The sequence below is a fragment of the Lygodium microphyllum genome, chromosome 5, assembly GCF_053477565.2.
Source record: "Lygodium microphyllum isolate KBCC chromosome 5, Lygodium_microphyllum_v1.1.10, whole genome shotgun sequence".
Taxonomy (NCBI): Eukaryota; Viridiplantae; Streptophyta; class Polypodiopsida; order Schizaeales; family Lygodiaceae; genus Lygodium; species Lygodium microphyllum.
Window position 1 is genome coordinate 71,791,973 of NC_141139.1, and position 26,955 is coordinate 71,818,927.

A 26,955-nucleotide genomic window follows, 5' to 3' on the forward strand; every position below is an offset into this window, starting at 1 on the left:
TCAAGATGCTGAAGCTGACAGCTCGACAAGTGTGAAGGCATTCCTAGTCTTCCATGAGTGGACAACCTTGTATGGAACAAGTGTGGATAGGGTTGGGGTTCCAACCCTTGCACAAGATCCCATAGGTTTTGGGAGTCAAGGACATGTCTCATCAAGTTCGATCAAGTGGTAAAGTTTAACCCATTAAAACGAGTCTTATCATTGAAAGCATGCTTGTGGCAGAAGATGAGCTAGAACCAGGAGGTGTCGGGAAAGTGGGATAAGATGGAGGTGGAGGGTAAGATGGTGGTGGTGGATGTGTCTATTAGAAAGAATGAGGGGGGGAAAGGTGGATAGGCAGAAATAGATTGGAAGTGTCCAATGAGTGCCGATTGTTGCGGAGGCGCTGAAACATGAATGTTTCCATAAGGTGCCGATGGAGGTGGAGGCACTGGGACATGAAAGCCCTGTCCAAAGCTCGGATGTGGCACACCAGTATGACCAGGAGGTCCACTAGGTAATGCTATAGAGGCATGTTGTGGTACCAATTGATCCACACTCGGGAGAGACTTGGGGGGATACCCAGGTTGCAATGATCCCGAAAGTGTTTGAGAAGTAGGTGGAACACCACTCGATGAAGGAAAGGATGAGGTCTTAAAGGCAGTGCCTATGTTTCTATAATTCCCCGGTGCACTGTGATGTGCAACATGAGGTGTTTGATAGGGGAATGTAAATGGTGTAAAAGAAAGTGGAAAAGCAGCGGAAGAATATGGTGGGTTTTGAATTTGTGGTGTGAAAGGTGCAGATGCATTTTGTTCATTTTTACCATTTAATGATTGAAAATGAAATGATGATGCACCATGCAATGTAGAAATAGAAACACCAAATTCATTCTGATTTTGAGAAGTAAACTGAAAAGAAAAAAGGTTAGAAGAAGAGGTACTTGACTTTTTCTTATAATCCCCACGACGTGTATTAGCATACAAGAATTGGTCCTCAAGAGAGCCTTTTTCATAGTTAGCAGATTGTACTCTATCTTTCTCATGATTTCTATCAGTATATTGCAAAGTAGAAAAGGTAAAAGATGAAACAACAAAAGACCAATCTAAAGTACCTTGCATCGGAGTGGACGGAAGAGGATGAAGGAATGGAACATACTCCAGATCTCTTTCTCCAACAGGGGGGCCCATCCTTAAGGGAGGTCTCGACGGCCCTGCAATATCATTAGATTTATGCGCAACATCTGAAGAGAGAAATTCGTGCATACCTTCATTGAGTAGCTTCTCCTAAAGGGCAATCCTTCAATCGAGCTCCTCAATCTTCTTTCGTCTAAAGTCCATGATCACATGATATTCTTTTGTGGAAGCTTGTGTAACCTTTCTTCCGTGTTGTCAGAAGTGTCTTCCACCATGTTGGAACCTTGTGGAGCAAGTTGTTCTGCCCACTCTCGCTCGATTCTCGACATAGGTTGTTGTGGAGACTGAATTGGTGTTGATATGTTCGAAGTCATTTGAACCTATTGTTGTTCTTGCTTCTTGTGGAGAGTTTTCAGATCAAAGGCCTAGGTCTCTAGAAAGTACCAGGCTTTGATACCATGTAAAGAAATACTCTAACACAGAAACACAAATAACAATCGTACGACAAAGCACAGAGTGATAAAAGAACACAGTTAGGGTAACTCAAAGGCAATGAACACAGAAAATAGCAAGGCAGCCTCCGAATGCTGAACACTAGTAAACGTAGCAGTGAGAAGTTGGATCTGATGCAGACAGCAGTGAGGAGAGAGAAAGACTAAAAACGTAGGCAAGACCGCCTGTAGGAGAGAGAAAACTGCCAAATGCAGGCTGGACAGCCTGGCGATAGCTTGCAGAAGCTGGGCGACAGTTGGAGGAGAGAGATAACTGCCAAACGCAAGCTGCAGATGATGTGGCAGGCAACATGGCAGCAGGTCTGTGCAGGAACAGCAGTCACCTGGCTCAGATCAGCTCCAAATTGTGCGAAGAGGGCTGGAAATCAGGCGCCAACTGATGTAGACAGCAATGGACAGCTTCGGCTGAGATGTCCTCCGCGAAGGGGATGTGGGCAGCAAGCTGAAACATCTGAAATCTGCAAAAACGAGATTGTTGGATTGAATGGAGGGCAACATACGTATTTATGGAAAGTTTGGGCCTTCCCTAGTGGGTTTGTGCTTATGGGACATAGAAACTCTCTAGGATCGCATTTCTTTTAAATAAACAAGGTTTCTTCATTAATTAAGCAAGTTTTGGGGCTGTAAAGCTAATACATTTTTAGCTCAACATGTGTGTGCATTATACAAGGTAGGTGAAACAAGGCATTTTGAGTGTCGCTTTTATGGCATCAAGCAAGGTGGAGGTGCTAATCAAGTGATGGCGCATCTCCTTATGTTCTTGGCCATGGTATCAAAGGTTGTGACAAGGTACCTCCAAAGAATCATGCTCGCATGGCGAGGGATGTGAAGATGTAATTGGAAACTAGACCTCCAAAGGACACTTTTATCTTTAGCTGCAATTGCTACTAGTGGAAGTTGAGCCCGTGAGAGTGGAGCCAATCAGACTACCACTTTTCCTACGACTGGCACAAGTAGTGACACACAAGGTACATCATTCAACTCTTGAGCAAAACAAAGTAATTTGTTCACTGCATGGTACCCTCAAAGGAAAGCTCAAGTAGATGCAGTTGTAGTATGTTTTTTTTTTTACTCACGTGGAATTCCCTTCAATGTGGCACGATCTCATGTGGAATTCCTAGGACTGGCACAAGTAGTGACACACAAGGTACATCATCCAACTCTCGAGCAAAACAAAGTAATTTGTTCTTTGCATGGTACCCTCAAAGGAAAGCTCAATTAGATGCAACTGTAGTAGGCTTTTTTTTAATTACTCATGTGAAATTCCCTTCAATGTGGCACAATCTACTTTCTTCAAGGAGACGGTTTCCGAAATTGTGTAATTTGGCCCATCTTATCAACCTCCTACCTATGATGCTTTACGTGAGAAACTTCTGCACGAGGAAGTGGCCAGCATAAAGGCCACCATCGCACCAATTAAACAACAGTGGGATAACTATGGTATAAGTCTCTTTGGTGATAGTTGGTCTGACGTGCATAGCCACTCCTTGGAAGGTGTTCTTGCTGCATGTTGTAGGAAGGCTCTTTACATAAAATCCACGGAGTGCGGTGCTTGGCAAAAGACAGCTCCTGTCTTATGCGAGTTGTGGGCAAAGAGTCGAATATGTAGGGCCCAAAAATGTATTTCAGTTTGTCTCAGATGGGGAGGCAACAAGTAGGGTTGCAAGTGCTCTATTGGAGCAACAATATCCCCACATTACATGGAGTTCATATATGGCCCATTGTCTTAATAGTTTTTTGAAAGATATTGAAGCACTAGTATGGATCGAGAGCACTATTGTTATAAGCAAGGAAATTATCTCTTTTGTCACCCACCATCACTTCTGTCTAGCCTTGTCTAGACAATATGCTAAAAAGGAGTTGCTGAAGTATTTTGAGACTGGGTTTGCTTATAATATTCTCATGCTTTGTCGCCTTTATAATATGAGGCTAGCTCTGAAGCAAATGGTTGCCGCTCCATCTCTTAGCTGTGTTTGATCAGATTTCCCATATTGCAACAGTCATTTTGTGATCAGTTCTTCTCTACATTGCATGTGAACTCGTTATCTGTGCAGTTTGTGCTGTGTTTGGCTGTAATCTCTCTTTATTTCTCTTCTTCTCTTTATCTTCTCATCTTATCCTCTCCACATGGCACCTCCTTACCGCTCTAGTATTGATGATAAACTTCATGGCCTTGACTACCTTATACGGAGTGCTATTATGAAAGCATGGTTTGTGGTGAAGCGATTATGGTACATGGTTTCAGAAGCTATTGTGCGGCTGAGGACTCCAACTCCTCATCTCGATGATTGGGATTGTGACAACTATGAGAAAGCTATGCTTAAATGGGATATAGACAATACTCGTGCATATTCGGCTCTTCTTCGATGCATTTCTAAAGAGGTTCTACTAGTGGTCACCTCTTGTAGTATAGCTTCAAAGGTGTGGGTGAAGCTCGAGATGTTGTACAAGGCTCCATTGACCATGCATGGAGTGACCCTCCATGGCTAGCTCGAGCAGATGAACTTTGATCCGAAGGATACTATTCAATCTTTCTTACTTTGTGTTACAAAAGGGACTCTACTCTATAAGCTCCCTTTGGAGTTTGATGGAGTAGCCAATGCTTTGAGGCCCCAGACCTCTTTGTAGCCAAATTAGCTTTACTCATGTTTCCTCGATGTTGCTTAAGCATGAGGCATCCTTGAGGTTATAGAGGAGGCTTCCATATCTTGGCCATGTGTAAGCGCAGGGAACCTAGTTATCCACGTCCGACGAACGGGTCAACTTGTCCTATCGGTCCTGTCCAGTACGACACTTCCGATCATGTTCGATGGAAACTATCCGATTGTTTTAAGTGCTTGTATGTGACCATTTGGGGTCACTTTTGGGGTAAATTGTAGGTGTTGTTTAGGCTTCCTCTCCACGGCACACTTGTACATACCCCAAATCTCTCCCTCTCTCTCTCTCTCTCTCTCTCTCTCTCCCCCCTTCTTGCCTCCCTTCTAGCAATATACTCTCTCCCTCTCTTTCCCTCTCTAATTTCAAATTCAAATTTCAAGCTCTCTATTCTCAATTTCTCTCTCCTCAAGCTCTCTAACCCCACTTCCTCAAGTTGTCCTTTGCCATATCTCCACCCTACCTCCACTTTCAAGCCCTCCATTGGCCATCCTCTCTATCCTCAAGCTCTTAATATATAAAATTCTAGTATAAAGTCTCTAAATGTTTAAAGTGTATTATTTTGAGTCCCAACATTCACTATAGATATTAAAATTATATGTATAATTTTTTTCATTAGACGTAGGTCCAATATTTATTAGTGTGATTAGTACCGTACTAGTATCAGAGGGTACTAGTCAGACGCCATCAGATGTGACAACCTTGGCGTGGAAGAACTTGAGAATGACAATACTTTGAACTTAACCAACTCGATCAACTATCACCATGAAAATCAGAAGACAGAGGAAGAGAGAGGGGGGGGAGGGGGGAAAGAGAGTTGTTGAGAGGGAAACCGGCCCCTCTCTCTTTACAAATTTTATAGGAATTTATTGAAATAAACCATGGGCACCAAGTGGCTGAACCATGCACAAAGGGCCGATTTGCTACAATTCTGAAAATTAGGGTTTTGAAATCCTAATTTTTGCATACTCCGAGCAGCAAGCTGATGATCTTCTTTAGTGCTTGGATTAGATCAAGCCAAGTGAAAAATGCTTCTTAGATGAGTGATTGGTAGGAGAGTACAAAGCATGTAGTTGAAATTTTAGTGTGAGAGCTTATTTAAAATGAAGAGAGAGACCTTGGATATATAAGTGTGGGGCTTGGGTGCTCAAAAGTGAAAAATAGAGGTAAAAAATGAGTGTTTGTTGAAAATGACAAGTGTAGGGACACTTTTGTCTCTTAAAAAATGACACGTCCTATTTTAGATGTCACATGTCACTTTTTTAGAGAAAGAAGCTTCTAAACCTTCTATGCTAACATCTCTCAAATGATTAAGAATTTGAGATAGCCACTAATGACAAAATTGGTCATTGGCAAAAATTTAGAGCCTTTTGTGCGAATAAAATTTCCATTTTGAGTAACTTTCAAAAATAATAACCTCCTATATTTTAGGAGTTGCCAAATTTATGTTTTGGAGAGGTTAATTGTATAGGTTCACCGGTTCATGGTTTGTTTTTTAAATCATGAGTATTTGGTTTCGCTTTCTGAAACCACTCATTATATGGGCTTCTAGTCAATGTGACTACTCGAGTGAAAAAGTCTTAGTCATCTAGGCTTTTTTGTCAATTCGACCGCTTGACTAAACTTGTAATTTCTCTTAGGTATCTCGTCAGTGACAACCTAATAATAATTCTAGGGTGTTCTGGATATTGGCCATCCTTGTATAGAAAAATGAACATTTAAACATATTTTGAAATACTCAAATAATATATATCGCCTTTCAAAATAAATGAGTATCGAATTAATTTGAATCATTGAGGCAATATATCTTGGTAACAATCGATATACATAAGGTTGGTTACAATGCATTTGTAGCTTCACAAAGGGTTGATAGGAAAAAGAGGATGGAGACCCAATGCCTTCATTGTGGTAAGAAGGGACACCTACGCAAGGATTACAAGGAGCCAGTGGCTTTGCAGTAGAAGAAGGAGAAGAAGTAGCAGAATATGGACTTCTCCGACGAGTCATTCTCATTCTCCTCTGACTCCAACTCAGATCCTGTGGCCAAGTTTATATCTTTTGCCAAAAGAAGGAAGGCCTTTGCTAGCCCTTCTCTTGTTGCTTTCTAGTGTGGTTATGCGATCATCCTTCACAATCCTCTAGTGTTAGAGAGGGAGTGTGAGAGGGTGGTGAGATGGGGCAAGTAGATGTCGATGTGCAAGGATCGAGACAAAGTACACATTAGTTTGCGTGTAGAGTTCAGAGTAGAAAGAGTGAGCAGAAAGAGTGAGAGCATGACACACAAAGTGTTTGGTACAATGACAAGATGTACCGCTTTAGGTTTTGATAATAAATATAAAGTACAAGTGTAAGGGTGCGTGCACACCCGAACACCGTAAAAGGTTCGGAAAGCCTTTATTCCCAACAATCTCCCACCTAAAGGCAATGTGCCTGAAGATAGAGGAAAGAATCAGCTAAGTCTATGTATGTACAAAGATAAAATACACATATACTATCCAACCCTCATCATTTGGCGGCAATGAGCAAACTACTCTACTGGAAGACCCTTCATAAAAAGGCTTGCAGGGTTATCATCTGTATGTACCTTGACAAGCTCAATGCTCTTGCTATCAAGTGCATCCTTGATAAAATGATACGTCACTTGTATGTGCTTTGTCTTTGCGTGAAAGGCATGATTCCATGCTAGCATGATAGCACTCTGACTGTCACAATGGGGGATAGGAACCTCTGTAATATCAAGGTCTCTCACCAGACATGTAAGCCATAAAGCCTCTTTACATGCCTCAGTGGCAGCCACATACTCTGCCTTTGTAGTAGACAGTGCAACACACTTTTGCAGCTTGGATATCCAAGAGATTGCTTCCCTAGTGAATGTGAACACATATCCTGAAGTAGACTTCCTGCAGTCAGGATGACTAGCATAGTCTGCATCCATGAAGCCAACAACAAATGACTTTTGCTTCCCAAAGCAGATACATAAATCCTTTGTGCCCTTAAGGTATCTCATGATACCAATCCTTCATGTCAAAGCTACTGTATAAGCTCTGCTTCAAGGAGTCCAAGGCATGAAGATCCTTGCCTACAACTAGTATGTCATCCACATACAAAACCAAGAGAATAAGGCTAACCAATGATCAACTTGAGAGCAATGGAATCCCTGAGATTGCATAAAAGTATCAAATTTATGATACCATTTGCGGGGTGTCTATTTCAGCCCATACAAACTCTTGTTGAGTTTACATACCATGTGCCCTTTTCCCTTTGCAACAAAACCCTTAGGTTGTTGCATACAGATCTATTCATGCAGATCACCATGTAAGAAGGTTGTCTTGATATCCATCTGTATGAGTTTCATATCTTTAGATGCAACCAAGCCCAAGATGGTTCACAAAGTAGTCATTTTAACTATAGGAGAAAAGATTTCATCAAAATCAATTCCATGTTCTTGCTTGTACCCTTTAGCAACTAGTCATGCCTTGTACTTTGACAAAGAACCAAAAGTGACTTTCATTTTGTAAAACCATTTGCATGGTAGCACTTTCTGCCCTTTAGGAAAATGCACCAAATCCCAAGTGTCATTTTTCATGAGATTTTCCATCTCTGACAGCATAGCCTTATGTCATTTCTTGCTGTCTTTTCTGTCCATTACTTCCTAGAAGCATGACGGCTCACCACGATCTGTCAACATGACATAATCAGCCACATAATTGACACCAGGAACAAACTTGTCTGGCTGTCTTTGCACTCTGGTCAACCTATGGACCCAATGGTCAAGATTTACTAGCTGTTCAACTTGCAAATCTGCATTAACAGCTTGCTGTTCTGCAAGTTGAGCATGTTGTACAGCTGGTTCTGGTTGTTCCATAGGCATGTGTTCTTGCTGAATTTGTGGTACATCATGGGCAATATCTTGCTGATCATTTTCAGCATTATTCCTCGCATTTTCAGGGACATTTACAGTAGGTATTTGTCGCTGTCTAGCGGGTTTTCTTTGTTGTCCAATTGGTACATCCTCCCGAAATACTACCCTTTTGACCTTCTCTGTCTTTTCGGGCTGTTTGTGCATGCAATATTCCTGAAAGGGAACATCATTGTTGGGTACTACTTTTCTTTTCTTCCCATAATCGATACCCCATTTTACCTTCATCACCATATCCTAGGAAAATACATTTACAGAACTTTGGCTCAAGTTTGCCGCGTTCTTCCTTGCAAATGTGCACAAATGCCTCGCAGCCACTCTCAAGTGATCATATGAAGGTGGCTTGCTCGACCACGCTTCTCGAGGGACCCCCCCCCTGCCAGAAGTGGTGCAGCAATGGAAGCATAAACATGTGCTGAAATAAGCTACTGAACACAAGACAAAAGAAAAGAAAGAGAGAACACAATACGGATTAGAACTAAGATGTATGCTCGGGAAATGGAATCCATATAACAAGACATGAGATAGTACAGAAGCAATGTGAGTCACCGGTTGTGGAGGTACTGGCACATGCTCCCTCTCCCCAAGAATTGTTATGTGATGAATGAATGAGGAGGAGGGAGCCTGAGAATATATAGGCCAAATAAATGCCATAAAATATGATTGGTCGGCCGGTCGATTGGCTGCAAATAATGCCACATCGCCATAAATACTGACAAATAAAATGCCTAAAATATCTCTAGTGTCCAACCTGTTATACCACATGTATAGACTCAGCCATGAATTGACTAATCTGCTAGTACCCTCTCTCAGATCATGGGTGATCTGATACAATACAATGTATAATGATAATGTCTCATCATAGTACATACAACAATGTCCATCAGAGTAGAACCATGGATACCCAAGTAGTGGATGTGCAAGCCACGACCAACGTGTCTTGGAGAGAACCTGATGTCAATGTTGATCGTACTAGTTCCTAAAAATAGAGAAGAATCATAGCAGCTCTCATGTCCGCCAATGATACCTCTAATGTAGCACACATGACCACCCTGTCACCAATGCTGCAACACATAAATGACCATGAATTTCCGTCCTTTAGCCAAACCGCCAAAGTGTCCCCTCATATAAGCTTCAGACGAAAGCCACCCGCTCTCTGTCAAATAACCAGCCCATCATGAACCTGGATGTCAATCCCAGCTCCAGGATTTGTACATGAGAGATTTTGATCGATACGTCAGGGATGTCTCTCTCTGGATCCTGTGCATGTGTATAAAAATATAGATGAGGCACGGTTGCCCCATCTCACCACCCTCTCACCACCCTCTCACACTCCTCTGGCACTGGAGAGTCGTAAGGGATGATCGCATCACCACCACTAGAAAGCAGCCGAGGAAGGGGCCACCAAGCCCCTCCTATGATTCGAAGAAGAGTATCCCTTCTGCGCTGTGGACTTCACCTTGGCTAGAGGATCTGAGTCGAAATCTGAGGCAAATGATGACTCATCGAAGGAGTCCACATCTGGGCCCTTTGACTTCTTCGTCTTGGAACCCCTCTTTGAAGCTGCAAAAGCCTCACGAGAATCTCCATGTAGCGTATCATCATTGGATGTGCATTGAGGAGCCATTTGTAGAGGATTGAGAAGAGAAGTAGAGAAAAGAAGGTATTTGGAGAGGGAACACAGCCAAAACACGAGCACAGACTGTAGAAAAACAAGAGTTCACATACAATATAACCCAAAATTTGATCAAAATAAGACAAAAGTTACTGGAAAAAGTCAAAAAGTCAGTCAAAAACTGTTAAAAACAGCAAAAACGGCTTGATAATGCGAGCAATCAGCTAGGAGGAGATGTAGAGACACCAAAACGCAAGCTGAAACGGACACAGATGTTGATGTCAACAAAAAACACAAGTAAAATAGGTCACCTGGTTGGAGCAGTAGTCGCCTGATCAACAAAGGTGAAAATAGTCCTGAAATCAGCAAGAAAACATAGCAGGAGCACAAATCCTGAAATCTGACACCATGTTAGAAGTGGTGCAGCAATGGAAGCATAAACATGTGGTGAAATAAACTGTTCAAAAGAAAAGTATGCTCGAGAAATGGAATTCATATACCAAGACATGAGACAATACAAAAGCAATGTGAGTCATCGGCTATGGAGGCACTAGCACATGCTCCCTCTCCCCAAGAACTGCCAGGTGATGAATGAATGAGGAGGAGGAAGCTTGAGAATATATAGGCCAAATAAATGCCATAAAATACGATTGGTCGGCGCTGCAAATAATGTCAAATCCCCATAAATACTGACAAATAAAATGCCTAAAATATCTCTAGTGCCCAGTCTATTGTACCACATGTATAGACTTAGCCATGAACTTGACTAATCTGCTAATAACAACCCCCCCTTGCGCCCAAGACCTATTTGGTGATTGAGTAATCAAGTGTATGGCTATCATAATGGCCTCTGTTCAAAATCCATGAGATAAAGCAACATGTGACAGTATTGTACGGACCTTGTCTTGAATGGTCATGTTCATACGCTCTGCAACACCATTTTGGGGTGGATTGTGAGGGGCGGTGAGCTCCCTTTGTTGTCACAAAAGTCCTAAAAGGCTTTGGACACATATTCCCCACCGTTGTCACAGTGAAGACAATTTAATGTCTTGTTGGTCTAATTTTTAGTGAGTGCTAGGAAAATTTTAAATTTATTCAAGGCCTCGTCTTTTTGACAGATTGGATAAACCCATACTTTGCATGTGGCATCATCAACAAAGGTAATGAAATACTTCTATCCCCCTAGAGATAACCTTGGCATTTGATATACATCCGAATGTACCAACTGTAAGGGTAAAGACTTTAGAGAGATTTTTTATGTGATGTTTGAGCATGCTTACCATAAATACAATGATCACATTGTTTATAATATAAATAATAAATGCATTAACCTCCTTCGTATCATGGCCACCAGATACATCTAATAAATAACCCAAGCGAGAAAGGACTTTCATTCCAGTTTAACTCATGTGTCCTAACTGGCTATGCCACAAAGAAACACTTGGCTGCTTGGTTATGGCAACTACATGATCACGCACGCTAGATACATGCAAAGGATACAGAGTATCACTTTTGGAGTCCTTGGTAACAATGTGAGAGCCCTTATAAATTTTCCATTTGCTATCCCCAAAGGTGGTGTGATAGCCTTCATCATCTAGCTGCCCTGTGCTTATCAAGCTCTTCTTGAGCTGAGGTACATACCTCACATCATGCAAAACAAACACGGAGCCATACTGAAATTCCAATTTCACATTGCCAATGCTTGCAATTTTACATGCATAGTTATCCCCCAAGTGGACGACACCACTCGCACCACCATTGTAGTCAGAGAATCACTCATGATGTGGTGTAACATGAAAAGGCGCACCTGAATCAAGTATCCAAGTGTGCACGTCATCCTCAGAATCTGTGATCAATGTATGTGCACTCAAAGAAGAAGCAAGAAGTACATCACCATCATTATCATTCCTATGAGTGACTACATTTACCTCTTCTATCTTCACATTGCTCTTCTTTGCAGGCTAGCTGTCCTTTTTCTCAGCCTTGTTGTCTTCAATGTTTTTGTTTTTACCTTTCTCTTTCTTTAATTGAAAACAATTCCATTTGTAGTGCCATTTTTTGCCACAATGATGACACTTCATATTTTTGCCACGAGGAGACTTGCTGCGTGCTCTATTTTCAGAACTGTCCTTTTGCTGAAATCTGCCCCTAGTGTGTAATGCATGAGAAGACTTGTTTGCTGAATTATTTTGTCTGTTGAGTTCTTCCATTAGTAGAGAATTCTCCACATTAGAATATAATAGCTGAGCATTTAAGTTACTCAAGGCTGTCCTGAAAGTATCCCAACTTTCAGGCAAAATGCATAGCAAAAAAGTAGCTTTGAATTCATTATCAATATGGAAATCCAAAGCAATCAGCTGACTGAAAATGAAATTGAACTCGTTCAAATGTACAGACATGGCTGTACCTTCCTTTATGCAAAAGTCCATTAACCTTTTTAGCCAATGAACCTTGTTGGTTGCACTATTCTGAGCATACGATTCTTCAAGTCTTTGCCACATTGCATATGTTGAATTCAGCTTCTCAATGTTAAAGAGCAAGTTGTTTGATACTGAGAGCTCAATGGTAGAGCGTTGTCGTGATGTTATGAGGACACAATGTGAAAAAGTATGGAATGCATCATCATCCGACTTCTCTATTGATCTAGAGAGTCAATGTGACTTGAGCCATTAGTACTAGTGTGAGTTGCATGGATTATCCGAAAATACTAGATTTTTGGATAATTTTAGTTTATTTTTGATATTATTTATTATAAAAATTCGAAAAAGTTAGAAAAAGCTTCTAGATTAGGATGGCATGCAAAAAAGCTAGTGGCTTTTTTAGCCAATTAGAAGATTTATCATAAAAAAGACAGATTGACGAAATCGCGCGTGTCGCGATCGTTGTAAACAGGCTGAAAACTGCAGATTGGACTGAAAGAAGGAGTAGTGATCTGTGAGATATGTGAGTAGGTGTCCTGGGGTTTTACACCCCTTTCGAAGCCAACGGAGCCATCAGATTTGTGTTCCGGGCAGCAGAGAAAGAGCTGATTTTTCTGATCTACATTTTTGGTCTACCAAGGAGCTCCAGGAGAACTAATTCCTAGAGATTGCTTCTGAGTAGTGCAAAGATTCCAGGTTCTTTCAATACATATTGTTTCAATTCATTGTGATTTGTTTTTGTAGTGTTTACCACTTGGATATTCTCTATCTTCTCTTCCATCTCCTATCTCTACTTCCTTCTACTTCTGATCCCCGGTGGATTCAACCTTTCGACAAAAACCCCTTTGACATTGGTGAACTTGACGTGAAAGGTCGTCACAGAAGAAGGAAATACAAGATGGGAGAATCTTCGAATACAATCTCCAGTGATGTTTTGCAACAGTTGGTGCAAAATATGAATATGCTTATGCAGGTACAACAACAACAACAGGTAATGCAAGCTTTAGGTCAAACATAAAGTGTTGTGATGAATGCTTTGTAAGCAGTTGAGCATGAGGTGAAGTTATTCAATGGTAGGAATGTATCTGCATATGTACATACCTATGCTCAAAAGTTGGAATTCTTTGGAGTGGCTCAATCTGCATGGAGCCGGTATTTTGTACGTGTTACTGTTCATGAACTGAAAGCACGGATTACTGAATTATACTTGTAGGATGCAGATTGGGTAGCCTTCAAGAAGACATTCAGGTAAGAATTTTACATTGAGGATATCGGTTTGATTACGCGCAAGACTTTTCAGGAGTGGGTTATACAACCCAATAAGGGTCTTGTGGTTACAGAATTGTTAAGAGAATTTGAAAGTAGATTTGAGCAGTTGGATTTTGCAGAACAGCAAGCTCTTGCAAGTCAGAAAATTGAATTGTTTCTATAGGTAGCTGATCCTGAGCTTCAAGAGAAACTTGATGATTTCCTGGAGGATCAGACTACAGAGACAGGTTTGAAAATAGAGTGGAGACATGTCAAGAAAGCTGTTACTTCGCTTGTGAAGAAGCATAGAAGAAGAGAAAGATTGCATGTCTCTAGCTTGCCCACTGTTACGGGTAAGACAGTTGAAGTATCCAGTAAGCCACCCGCTCTACCTATGGCTATACCTGCTATTGTTCCCTCTATTAGGGAAGATGTCTTAGATAAATTGGTCAAAGGGATGCGGGATCTTCAATTGAAGGTTGCAAATTTGGATGAAAAAGTACAAGAGAAAAGATGACGAGCAATAGCCCCTAAGCCTGGAAAAAGATGTATGTGTGGTGTGACAGTTTGTAGCACGAGAGAAAGGATTGTGCTGCCTATTAGGAGACCTTGGCACGGCAGCTTATCTTTTGGAAAGATGGCAAGATCCATGCACAAGAAACGGGATTGCCTCTTGCTTTGAATTTTGGAAAGGGAGGTATGCAGAAGTTGTTGGAAGACTTGGCTATCCGAAATGCTTATGCGGTGATACATGCTTCTACTTTTGGTCTACAGTTAGATAGAATGCATGGCCAAGTGATGATTGGTCCAAAGGCTGAAATATGGACACATGCTTTACATGCAGCTGAAAAGAGAAAGGTCACTGGTAGTAAAATGTCTCATGCAGGGCAAGACATTCGTGGCATAACTGGTTAGGAATCACTGATAGATGCATATTCAGTGTATGCATATTTAGCAAAGGTACAAAACACGAATATACTTATGGAAGAAAAACGAAAAAGAGATGAAGATATTGCAGGGATATCTAATAGAATGACAAGAAGTGTGGATCAGCCTAAAGCTGCAAATCAGCCACCTCCCGAGCATGTTATGGAAGAGGTTAGTCAGAAGCAAAAATAGGATAACAAACAAGATGGCAAAAAGAATGGCAAGCAGCCAGGATATAAGTTGCAATCTGACATTGAGACAGCCACAGATCTTAAGAAGGTTCTTGAAGAACGGATCTTAAACAGTCGGGTGGAATTTACCTTGGGAGAGGTGCTTGGCATTGCCAAGCGAGAAATTCATGATGGGATCATTGACATAATTAAAAGGAAGCGTCGGTTTCTTGGTGATACCACTAGTGCATTGCTGCAATTTGAAGAGGAAACTGCTTTGTTGGGTATTCGGGCTGAATATGAGCATGAAGTAAGTACTGGATTATCTATGCAGGATGCTACTAATCAGTGGACAGCATGTGGAAAAGAGAAGAAAGCGGCTGAAAATGCATTGTCTTGTAGCAATATGCATGGTGGAGTAAGGCAAATGCAACAATATGGAGAAGAGACTCTAGGATTTATTCCTTGCAGTCACTACACAGGAAATCATTGGGCTAGAGCTACCACTGAAACGGTAGTGAAAATAGAGGAACATGAAACTCCTTGTGTTGCTTTACTTGACCATGGGTTTGAGATAAATGTCATTGAGTGGGGATTGTATGAAAATGGTGCATGGCCTGTGGACACTGATCATGGTTGGCGTATGAGGGCTGTAAATAATTCTTCAAAGGAGCTCTATGCTGCATGTCCTAATGTAAAAGTGACGATTGGTGATGTACAGGAAGAGCAACACTTTTTTGTGTAAGATAATTCCTTATATGCAGTGATTTTGGGACAGCCCTATATCACAGGTGTGCGTATGGAAACAAAGGTGCTTGATGATGGTTCTGCTTATGCAAGAGTCAGAAGCAAGGATGGGAGAAAATCAGTCCAATTTCTTACTGTTTGTGTTAATCATCCTAGAAATCGTGATACGCTTCAAGAGTCTCCTTTGGTTCCAAATGCAAGGGAATTCAAAGACCTGGATTTTCATTAAGCACTGTTGTAATGCGGAGCTACAGTAGTGCTGTTCAGAGGGTGTTCTCGCCTCTTGATGAAATGAAGCATGTATTTACTATTGGTAATTCTCATTTTATAGCAAACAGTTCATGTTGGTTTAAGCCTATGAAAGCTATGTGTAGGGCTGAACACATATCTATGAAACGGGCTATTAAGAAACTGAGATCATTGGGGCTGTTAGCTAAAAATGATGGCATTTCAGGCATCTTTTATGGGCTGAATATTACTGACACTATGGCTGAAATTTTATTACTGACACTATGGCTGAAATTTCAGCAACTATACATGCAAAAAATGAGGCTGAAAACAGAGTGTTGTCAGTATGTTCTTTGGATATGTATGATGTTATAGCATTGTTTGCTCAGCAGGAAGGATTACAATGGGCTGAAGCACTTGTGGAGACAAAGTATAAGACAATTGAAAAAAAGGTGAAACCAATTGCTTTGCCACTTCCACCAGAGAGTGAGGGTATGTATGAAAAAGTGTCAAGGCAGCCAAGCTTACAGGATCCTAAAGATATAGGTCATCAGTTTACATTTGAAACATTACAGGAATTGAAAGTTGGTGTAGAAGGGTTTCTTTTGCTTGCTGAGAGTAACTGTTTTATGCAGATATTGGCTAGACATGGGAAGGCATTTGCATTTCAACCAAGTGAAATAGGTTGTGTGGATCCAAATGTTGTCTCTCCTATGGTCATATTTATTGTGCCACATGTACCATGGAACTTGAGGCCTATTCCAGTGCCTAAAGCTTACTTGCCAAAGCTGATGGATTTGCTAAATGAAAAGATTTGCATGAAGATCTTGGAGCCTTCTTCAGCCTCGTACTCAAATCGTTGGTTTACTGTGCCCAAAAAGAATGGGGCTTTGAGATTTATTCAAGACATGCAACTGGTCAATAAAGTGACCATAAGAAATGTGGGTGCAGGTCCTGTGGTTGATGAATTTGCAGAGGCTTTTGCAGGCAGAGCGATCTATTCTTTGGGTGATATTTACTCGGGGTATGATCAGTTTCAGCTTGCAATTGAAAGCAGGGATATCAAAACCATGAAGACTCCTTTGGGGTTAGTACGGATGTGTACTCTTCCACAGGGTGCAACAAACTTAGTGGCACACATGACAAATGCTATGAATATGGTACTTAGGGATTTTATACCACAATTGACTATGCCCTTCTTGGATGATATTCCAATCAAAGGATGTGCAGTGGATGAAAAGAAAGAAGAGATGGATGCTCATGGATGCATACAGTTTGTTGCAGATCAAATTGTGGATTGTGAGAGGATTTTGACACGTCTAGAAGAGGTGCATTTAACTCTTTCTGGACAAAAGTTTGTCTTTGGAGTTGAAGAGGTTTTGATTGTTGGGCATATGTGTGGGCCTTATGGGCGAAGGCCATCACCAGCAAAAATAGATGGGATTGATAGAATGCAAGATGTATGCACGAATGTATCAGAGGTGCATAGATTCTTGGGTGCATGTGTGTTCTATTTGATATGGATTCCTCACTTTGCACATGTAGCCAATGTTATTTATCAGCTTCTAAGGAAAGGTAAAAAATTTCATTGGGAAAGGAAGCATCAGAAAGCAATGAAGAAATTGAAGCAACTCTTAAAATCTACTCTTACGTTAAGAAAGGTTGACTATTCACATGGAAAGCTTATCATTATTACTGTTGATACGAGCCCAATCGGGATTGGATGGGCAATTGGGCAAGATGATGAGGAAGGACAAAGATATGCAATTCGCTTTGGTGCTAAAGTATTGACTGAACGACAAAGAAGATTCACAGGTTAAAAGAGAACTATGGGGAATTGTGACAGCCCTTAAATGTGATAAGGAGTATTTTATGGGTGCTGTAGTCATTGAGACTGATTGTTTGCTGGTATTGGGTATGATTACTAGTTGTGCTACCCCGGACATTGCTATGCTCTGGTGGATTGCATACATTAAATCTTTGAACCCTGAATTTCAGCATATTGCAGGAAGAGATAACCCAATGGCAGACATGTTATCTTGAGCACGCTATGAGAATGAAGATGGGATGATGAATAAGGACTTTCTTATGGCTGAAAATGATGTTGCAAGAGTGAATTCAGCAATGCAAGGTGTTGCTATAGCATTAACAGAAGCTTGGACAACAAAGAGAAGACACTTTAGGTGTTTTGCATCTTGTGTAGAAGTGTTTTTAGAAGACAAATATGCAGGAGAGTGGCTGAGAATTGGTCAATATCTCAGTACATTAACAAAGAGAGATGAATGGTCAGATGAGGAGTTTAAGAAGATCAAAAGGCAAGCCTATGGATTTTTCTTAAAAGATGGATACCTTGTTTCCACAAAGTGCTGTTACAGGATATATGCCTGTAGAATTGATGTATGGTCAAAAACCTATCATGCCGATAGAAGAGATGATAGTCACATGGAGTGTGTACCTTGGGAGGAGGAGTTGAATCGAGAGGAGTTGTTGGCCTTACGCATTAGACAGTTGGAAAGAAAGTCAGAAGACATAGAGGCAACAACTACAAAGTTAAGGGCAGCAACGATACAGAATAAGAAACGGTTTGACAAAAGACATAGACTGAGACCAAGAACCATACAAGATGGGGATTGGGTATTGGTTTATGATAGCAGTTTAGATAATCAGCATAGTGCCATGCATAAAGTTTCCAAAAGATGGTTTGGACCCTATATCGTAAGACAGGTGTTTGATAATGCTACTTATGCATTAAATGAGCTGGATGGGACAGCCATAAAACTTCCAGTAGCAGGGAAAAGAATCAAATTATTCAAAAGGCGGGAATCTACTGCCTATGAGTTACCAGGATTGGAAGAAAATAGTGGCCATGATACAGAGGCTAGCCAGGAAGATATGGAAGATGATGAAGTAAAAGATATGGTTGGAGAGGATGAGGAGGACTCAGAATCCAGTGACAACTAGGATTTTGGCACATACCAGAGGATGTGCAGGTTCAAAGGGGATGGATGTCGTGATGTTATAAGGACACTGTGTGAAAAAGTATGGAATGCATCATCATCCGACTTCTCTATTGATCTAGAGAGTCAATGTGATCTGAGCCATTAGTACTAGTGTGAGTTGCATGGATTATCCGAAAATACTAGATTTTTGGATAATTTTAGTCTATTTTTGATATTGTTTGTAAAAATTTGAAAAAGTTAGAAAAAGCTTCTAGATTAGGATGGCATGCAATAAAGCTAGTGGTTTTTTCGGCCAATTAGGAGATTTATCATAAAAAAGACAGATTGATGAAATATCGCACGTCGCGATCGCTGTAAACGGGCTGAAAACTGCAGATTGAACTAAAAGAAGAAGAAGGAGTGATCTGTGAGATCTGTGAGCAGGTGTCCTGGTGTCCTGGGGTTTTACTCCCCTTTCGGAGTCAACGGAGCCATCAGATTTGGGTTCCGAGCAGTAGAGAAAGAGTTGATTTTTCTAATCCACGTTTTTGGTCTACGAAGGAGCTCCAAGAGAACTAATGCCTGGAGATTGCTTCTGAGTAGTGCAAAGATTCCAGGTTCTTTCAATACATATTGTTTCAATTCATTGTGATTTTTTTTTGTAGTGGTTACCACTTGGATATTCTCTATCTTCTCTTCCATCTCCTATCTCTACTTCCTTCTACTTCTGATCCCCGGTGGATTCGACCTTTCGACAAAAACCCCTCGGACAGCGTGCAAGCTCATCCAAATCATTTCACTCTTCTTGTTTCATACTTGTTGGTTTTATTTCCTCTGCTTTGATGGGCTTCACCTATTTCTTGTGCACCAAGACATTGTAGCACTATTTTTGTCATATTGCAAAATTATGTGCACCCTCAAGCTTCTTGATGTGCAAAAGATTGCTGTTGTCACTATTTCCAGCCATAATTTGCAGCACTAAATTGACTCGAAGGTCACCAAATATAAGCCCAAATACCACACAAATGACCATGGTACATTGCAAGTACCAACCAGTAGTGAAAATAAATTTTTTTTGCAGAAATTTCAGATCTGCAAATAGATTTTCAGAATTAGAGAGTGTTTGTTACTGCACTCCACAAGCAATTACAGCCACATTCAGAGACCAAGGCACCAATTACATGTGAAATGCCTAAAATTTGACTGCAATTTCTACTCCAAAAGCATTCACAGGCACAAATATGACAATTTCGGTCAAAAGCCCCAAATTTTCAGAAGGAAATCCATCTAGACTGCATCAATACATGTACCTAAGTGCATATACCAGGCAATTGTTGCACAAATTGAAGAAATTTTGCAGAAGCCCCAATTTTCTTGGGTCCGATGTGCACAAATTTCAATGAAATCAAAGAAATTTCACTAAAATGTGAAAAGCCCCAAAATGTCCCGGGCAAATGTGCACCGATTTTACAATTTTTGGGTCAGATTGTCCTGTTTTGCATCACAGTCCCCAAATCCAAGAAAAGCCCCAAATTTTTAGGCCAAGTCTGCACACTATGCTTGTGCATGCGAACGTCCAGGAGTGGGAGAAGAAAAAAGGATTGCAAGGTATTTAAAAAAACGAAAAAAATCAGGCATGTCAAGATGTTGACCAGGCGTGATCTCCTCTTGGGCCGTGAATCGTGGCTCGACTGCCTCTGTCAGGCAGTCAACCGTTGACTCTAACTTGTGCCTGTTGAGCTTGTGCATGCGTGTCGACTGTCTTGAGACGCGTGCACCTGAGTTGTCTCTTGCCCGCTATGATACCAGTTTGATGTCGATGTGCAAGGATCGAGACAGAGTGCAGATCATTTTGAGTGCTGAGTTCAAAGCTATAGTGTGTGGCTATTGATTTGGGTAGTGCCCAGCAAAGAATGTACCATGAGGCAAATTGCAATAACCATTGCAATGAAATCCTAGATAGACCAGGTTAAGGAGCTCAAGGCCTAGTTGGGAGTGGCCATTGTGGCCTTGGTAAAGATTGATTTCGCAGTAGAATTCAGATTGATGACCTATGAACCTACCAAAGAGAGACTGATAGGCCATCTTCGCAACAACCAATGTTGCTGTCTGGGTAATCCGCCCAGCTATCTGCTGTATTGGCTGTACCAAGCTCATCCTCTACCTTAATCAACACTTGCTCTCATCCAGCTCAGTTCACCCTGCTGCTCATAATGTGCTGGTAACAACAGCAACAACAGAAGAAGGATAAGAAGCATTGCCATCTATGATCTTCTACCAACACACAATGGCATCTACTACCTGTATGTCATGATACAGCATCAGCATTGAGAAGTTATTGGGCATCGGCTTCTCCATTTGGAAGATGAAGATTCAACTCATACCAACGTTGGAAGGTGCATGAAGGGTCGGTGTCCACCAACCTCCTAGGTAGAAGGGGCAATACCTTTAGATCCAACAATGCCCTATGGGCCATGTAGTGGATCTAGTGGTGGCAGGTGTCTAGATTCGCACTTGGATTCATTTGCCTTCTCTTGGGATGAAGTTGTAGCTAGCTGAGCGACAAGAGAGGTGAGCCGCTTCAAGGTTTGTTGAGTCCTAGAGTTTGAGAGGGCCATTTGCTCTTTAAGGCAACCTGCAACTTCATTAGGAATGGCTCGTGAAGAGCGCAAGTGCGCTTGCCATCATCAATCACGGCCTCTCTGACAACCTTCTCCATCATCTCGATCTCGCACAAGTTCCAAACTTGGCGCAAGCTGCAGAGTCGCAGCTAGGTGCACTACCTATGGAACAATCGACCCTTAATAGCATTGGAATGCATTGGAATATTTTCATTCTTTGTTACTGAATTAATGAGATTCACTAGGCACTAAAGAAATGTTGTTGTCTTTGGCAAAAGCATGAACACTTCCTTGAAGTTCTTGCCAATTGTACATTTGTTAAATAAAACACACATTTCTTGTCTCTTTGATGTACTAAAGGTTTTTCCAACAATTATTGGATATATTCTTTCTGACATAAATTTCTTTTTGTGGCTCTTTTCATTTGTAGAGAGAGTGTGTGGTGTCATGTATGACATGGGATGCAGCATCTGTCGATAACAGTACAGAGGAGCTACTTCCACAGAATGGGCAAACAGATGCTACTTTTGCTGGCTTGTCACACCGAGGAGAACCCTGGATTGCAAGTTTAAGTACATAATTTGTGCTCTCTTCTTGATCTCAATTGTTTCTATTTAACATCAAGGATATAATAGCTACCTTTATGACAATAAAATGTGAGATGTAATGCATGGCCAAACAACACACAAAGGAATGTTTTCCAAATTCGAACGTCCACCCTTAAGATAGTGCGACATAATGTCAACGCCCAAGTGCATGAACATACCCCTATTTAAATGCTTTCAGACGTAGGAATCAGGTAGTAGTTAAGTGGTGCTGTGTAACTGTAAGCTGCTCATGTGAGTGATAGGATTGAAGAGTTCAAGTAAGTGTCAAAAAGATGAATCTCTACAGAAAGGCCAGCTGGAGGCACATTTAAGCCTGGGGGCTTGGTTGAAGTCGGTTTCGTTAGACTTGGAAGCTACAAACAAGATTAAGGAGTGCAGAAACTTAAACTAAACAAAAGAGGCAGTCTGTTGGGTTCTAGGGATATTGAGAAAACTCTATGCAGTCTTTATGAAGTTCAATAGATCCATTATTTTGCTGAAGTATTTTGTGGAGACTCCATACAATGCTCTGATGAATCCTTGAACCACATGGATTTCCTTGTATGTCTAAGAGGAGAGACTTAACTGTTGTAGTTCATTGTAGCATTATGTAGCATAATTGGTACATGTAATCACTCAAGAGGTTATCAAGAGCCAGTTTAAAGAGTGGGTGACAACATGCAACTGGTTGACCCAGTCTTTTCGAGAATTTGCAAAGGCATCCATGGTCCTTGCTAACCAGTGCCTACCAGGGCTATGCAAATAAGTGGCCAAACAGGTTGGCAGGGATTGACCATCAGCAGATAGGAGGCTAAGCTACGTAATTTTTTTGGTGTCCAAACTTGAAGCACTAATTTACACATGCCCTCCATCTCATGCTTGTTTCTTGTTTTTTCCTCACATCCACCATAACATGCTCCAGGTCTGGTACATCAGTCAAGCAGGTATGACTGTGAGATGTCAGTATGGCTGCCATGATTGCAGTGGCAGTGTGGTTTGCCTCCATAGTGTGTGTGCTTTATTATCACCTATGTAGCCCATCTTAGACAGCCCAAGGTCTGCATGAGCTCTGGCATTGCTTTGTCTTAACTGTTGATTCCACTGGCTTCTGATGTGCTCTTTATATGTGTAGATTCTTGTCTACGCTGTTGTTATGGTTCTTATCAGACTTGCAATTGCTTTTGGCACTATGCTACAATTATTGGGTCTTCAAACAGAGGAGAAGGAGGAGATGACGATGGGTAGCTCACAACCCCGGCCACCTCCAAAGAGAGGCCAGGTAAAGGTTGCCATTGCAGCCAAGGTGCTCTCCAAAGTGGCTCATCCATTGGGACCTTCTACGAAAGGCGTCTCTACCCCCTCTCCTCTCCCCCCTCTCGCTCCTTCGGTTGATATCAGATGGGCTTCTATTTCAGCTCAGGCACAGTCACGGCTCGAGACATAATGTATGCGTATAAGTTCTACTCACACACTTTGGTTTTGGGCTTTGCTGAAGTACATCCCATTCACATGAATAATACACTTGCAGTCTTATTTACTTCTAGTGCTACTACACTGGTGAGATGAAGGCAAGTTCCAATTGCCAGTAGAGAGTCAGTATTGGCATTGTACATGAAACCAGGTTCCAATTGCTAGAGTTGTGTTGGCAGCTTGCAGCAGACTTTTTTATTAACGAGCTTGTAATTAAACTGGATTTACGTCTGCTTTTGTAGTTCATACTTCTGATAGTCAAATTGAATGTCGATATGAGAATGTGCTTCAGTTTGCTGACTAAGTCATAACGGCTTTCTCCAAAACTGCTACCGCTGGCTAGTGATGTACATTTGTTGGCAAAGTCCCTTTGTTGTTCTATTACTTTATCCACATTGGAACTCTGGCTTATTGGTCAATTGACTCCTCGTGGTGCCTTTTTTCTTCCAGGCATTTTGTATGAAATTTGTGCAGGCTGTTTTGTAAAAATTAGCTGATTGATTATTACAGTCATGTCACGTTCTGTGTTCGTATATGCAGTCATTTCTTAATTTTTCTTGGACTTCTGGTCTCTGTCTTGTTTTTTGGTATTTGATTGGAGTGGTGTTTATATATATATATATATATGGGGGGGGGGGGGGGGGGTTTGGGGGGTGGATGCATCTCTCTCTGGGAAGGGGGGTAGTTGTTGATCTACAACAAACATTTGCCGTTTTCAATTTACATATTCTTTTGTCAAATTTTTCTTGTAGTGTCTGGATTCTCAAAAACTAAGGAGCCTTGGACAGTTCCATGGACATCGTTTACAGTTGTACAAGTTAGTGACATTTCTTATTTTCATGGTTAAGATTGTTATCTCATTCACAAACTTAGAATCCTTAGTAGCAATGCTCTAAAGAATTGGCTTTTGTTGCAAATCAGAGAAGCAAATCTATTCTTACATTTCTTATTTCATGGTTAAGATTGTCATCTTATTCACAAATTTAGAATCCTTAGTAGCAATGTTCTACAGAACTGGCTTTTGGTGAAGGAAATTCATTGTAACATTATATGAAAGGCTACATTAAATGCTACTATGCAGGTCATGTTTCTCTGGTTCTGCACATTCTGGCTAGTAGGATCATGGGTCATACCCTTTGCAGCTCATTGCGTTGGGTATAGCAGAGACAGCTTGACTTATCGTGGGCAAGCACTCTATAGCCTCATCACAGATGTTGCAGAGGGGACAGTTGGACTTAGCATTTTGAAAAGATGCTTGTCTCGATTTCACCCTCTTCCAAAAGACTGGTTCCCTTTCAGCTGGCGTGGTCACTGGTATATTGATGTACTGCTTGGGTGCTTAACTTTTCCCATTGTGAATAAATTATCTCAAATCAATTTAGAACTGCTTCCACTTTCAGTACCGGTAACATCATCCTATGAGCAGTCTATCATGGCCCGTGATCCCATTGCTTCATTAGTCTATGCCATTGTAGTCTCAATCTGCTGCCCAATTTGGGAAGAAGTGATATTTAGGGGATTTCTGCTACCTTCTCTAACGAGGTACTTGCCTGTGTGGGCCTCCATCTTTGTGAGTGCTGTTGTATTTGGCCTGGCCCATTTCAATGTGCAGAGAGTGCTGCCTCTGAGTTTCTTGGGTCTTGTAATGGGCATCATGTTTGTAAGATCTCGGAACTTATTGCCATCTATGCTTTTGCATAGCTTGTGGAATGGGTTTGTATTCCTGGGGTTGTTAAGATAGTATTGGATTCTTTCATAGTGTTCATTATTGGACCACTTTTAAAGCTCAGGAGCAACCTAGTGTGCCATTCTTTCTTAGTGTTGAGATATAGTGAGTGAAAAGAGGAGCAATCCATCAATGAAGAGTGTCTTGTAGAAAAATCACAACTGTTTTAAAATGATTGCACCTATGATGGGTGCATTGTAAAAAAGTAATGACCACGTGAGCTTTGATATGCAGATAAATGTGATGATAACAATGGAATATCTGTAGAAATGGATCATGTCTATCTACAATCTGGTCTCTTGTGAGATGCCACTTGAATGAATGTGCAGCTTAAGAGCATGCACTTTTTTTCATACCAGTGAATCAAAGTTTCCTCTCTTTAGAAAGTAATACATTTTATATGTTGTTGGGTGTCCATGCAAATGTTTATATCTTGTGAATGATGTGTGTTTTAGAAGGATTAGTGCTTGCTCTAGGTTTCTTGCTGTATCTATGCTTTTTGTTGGTTTTTTCCCCCCATATCAAAATTGTCCTAAGGTTTGAAAGTTTTAAATGTGTTTCTTGATTTTGTGATTGAGCCTTTTTAATGCTATTCTACTCTCCTTTTGCATGGTATTTTGTGTATGTAGTGCTTCCTCTTGCATCCCTATGTTGTCACTGTGGTGTTCGCTCTTGTATGTTGTTTAGGGCTGGTGCTAGCTGAGGAGGTGGTAGTATTTGTATTGGTTGATGGAGGTGTTCTAGGTTTGGTAGTAGGGGGTACTTTTCGTGCTTCCTCTACCGAAACTTCTATAGGCAACACTGTGGTTGTTGGGAGTATTTGATTTCACACACACACACACACACACACACACACACACACACACACACATCTATGTATATGAGATAAAACAAGTATAGTTGATTACTTGCCTAGGTTGATCTCCCTATGTTGTCACTGTGGTGTTTGCTCTTGTATGTTGTTTAGGGTTGGTGCTAGCAAAGGAGGGGATAGTATTGTATTGGTTGATGGAGGTGTTCTAGGGTTGGTAGTAGGGGGTATTTTTAGTGCTTCCTCTACCGAAACTTCTATAGGCAACATTGTGGTTGGAGTGTTGTGCGCGCGCGCAGAGAGAGAGAGAGAGAGAGAGAGAGAGAGAGAGAGAGAGAGAGAGAGAGAGAGAGAGAGAGAGAGAGAGAGAGAGAGAACAAGTATAGTTGATTACTTGTGAATTTTTTTTGGCAATGTTGTTGAAAGGGTTGTCTACTCTTTGAAGAATTTGTTCTCTCTCTCTTTGCTAAAACGAGTTAGTGTTTTTAATAGTGATGACTGGTTTATGATGTGTGTGTGGTCAATCTCTTATGGATTTACTTGGTGCTTTTGTTGGCTTGTTTTAGTAGGTTGCTAATAGTAATTTGAGGGAGGTGTTATGTTTGTGGTGTAACAACCTTGATTGTATATGTGGAGATATCCTTGTTCAGTTTTTGTGTGACAATTGTTCACTATTGAATCATCATATTTGATATCCATGTTGAGAATTTCTTTTAGCAATCTTCCATTTTTTGTGCACTATTCTTATTTGCACTCCTTTATCAATGAATGGGAGGAGAATAAATTATATTGTTTGTTTGTCCTCAGTTATTTGATTGTCCTTGTATGCGTCCATGAATTTTTGGTGTTCGTTATCATTTAAGCCTTTGTATATGTTGATTGTTGCTAGTTAGCATTGTTTGCCATTCTCATTTTTGGTAAGTGGTAGGTAGTTGCAATGCTCTATATTTGTGGCTCTCTCTTGAATTGGCTTCGTGTGTTTGTCAATTTTTAATTGTGAATTTTTATATTAGATTTATTTATGTTACAATAAATGTGTACACATTTTCTATTTTGTTAGTTTGATATACATGATTTGCATCGTTCTCCTCCTTTGTAGGTGTTGAATATGTGATGATAACACCAAAGGAAATCATGTTTGTATGGAGTAAAGGCAAAATATGATACTAGTAGCAACTTTTGAAGGAGTGCCCTTTTTTTTTGTTGTTAAAGAGGAAGAGTGGAAATAACCCCTCCCTCCCACCG

The 26,955-nt window shown here is 40.9% G+C and overlaps 1 protein-coding gene across 1 annotated transcript in view; it reads left to right on the forward strand.

The window, feature by feature from the left end:
• The window catches only part of LOC148035961 (CAAX amino terminal protease family protein), a 40,974-nt gene extending 15,760 nt beyond the window's left edge, over positions 1-25,214 (forward strand). The window contains exons 3-5 of the mRNA XM_087677945.1: positions 21,547-21,688; positions 23,926-23,990; positions 24,255-25,214. Coding sequence (XP_087534071.1) covers positions 21,547-21,688; positions 23,926-23,990; positions 24,255-24,914 — 867 coding nt within the window. The 3' untranslated portion in view covers positions 24,915-25,214. The remainder of the gene's footprint in view (positions 1-21,546; positions 21,689-23,925; positions 23,991-24,254) is intronic.
• The last annotated feature ends 1,741 nt before the right edge of the window (positions 25,215-26,955 follow it).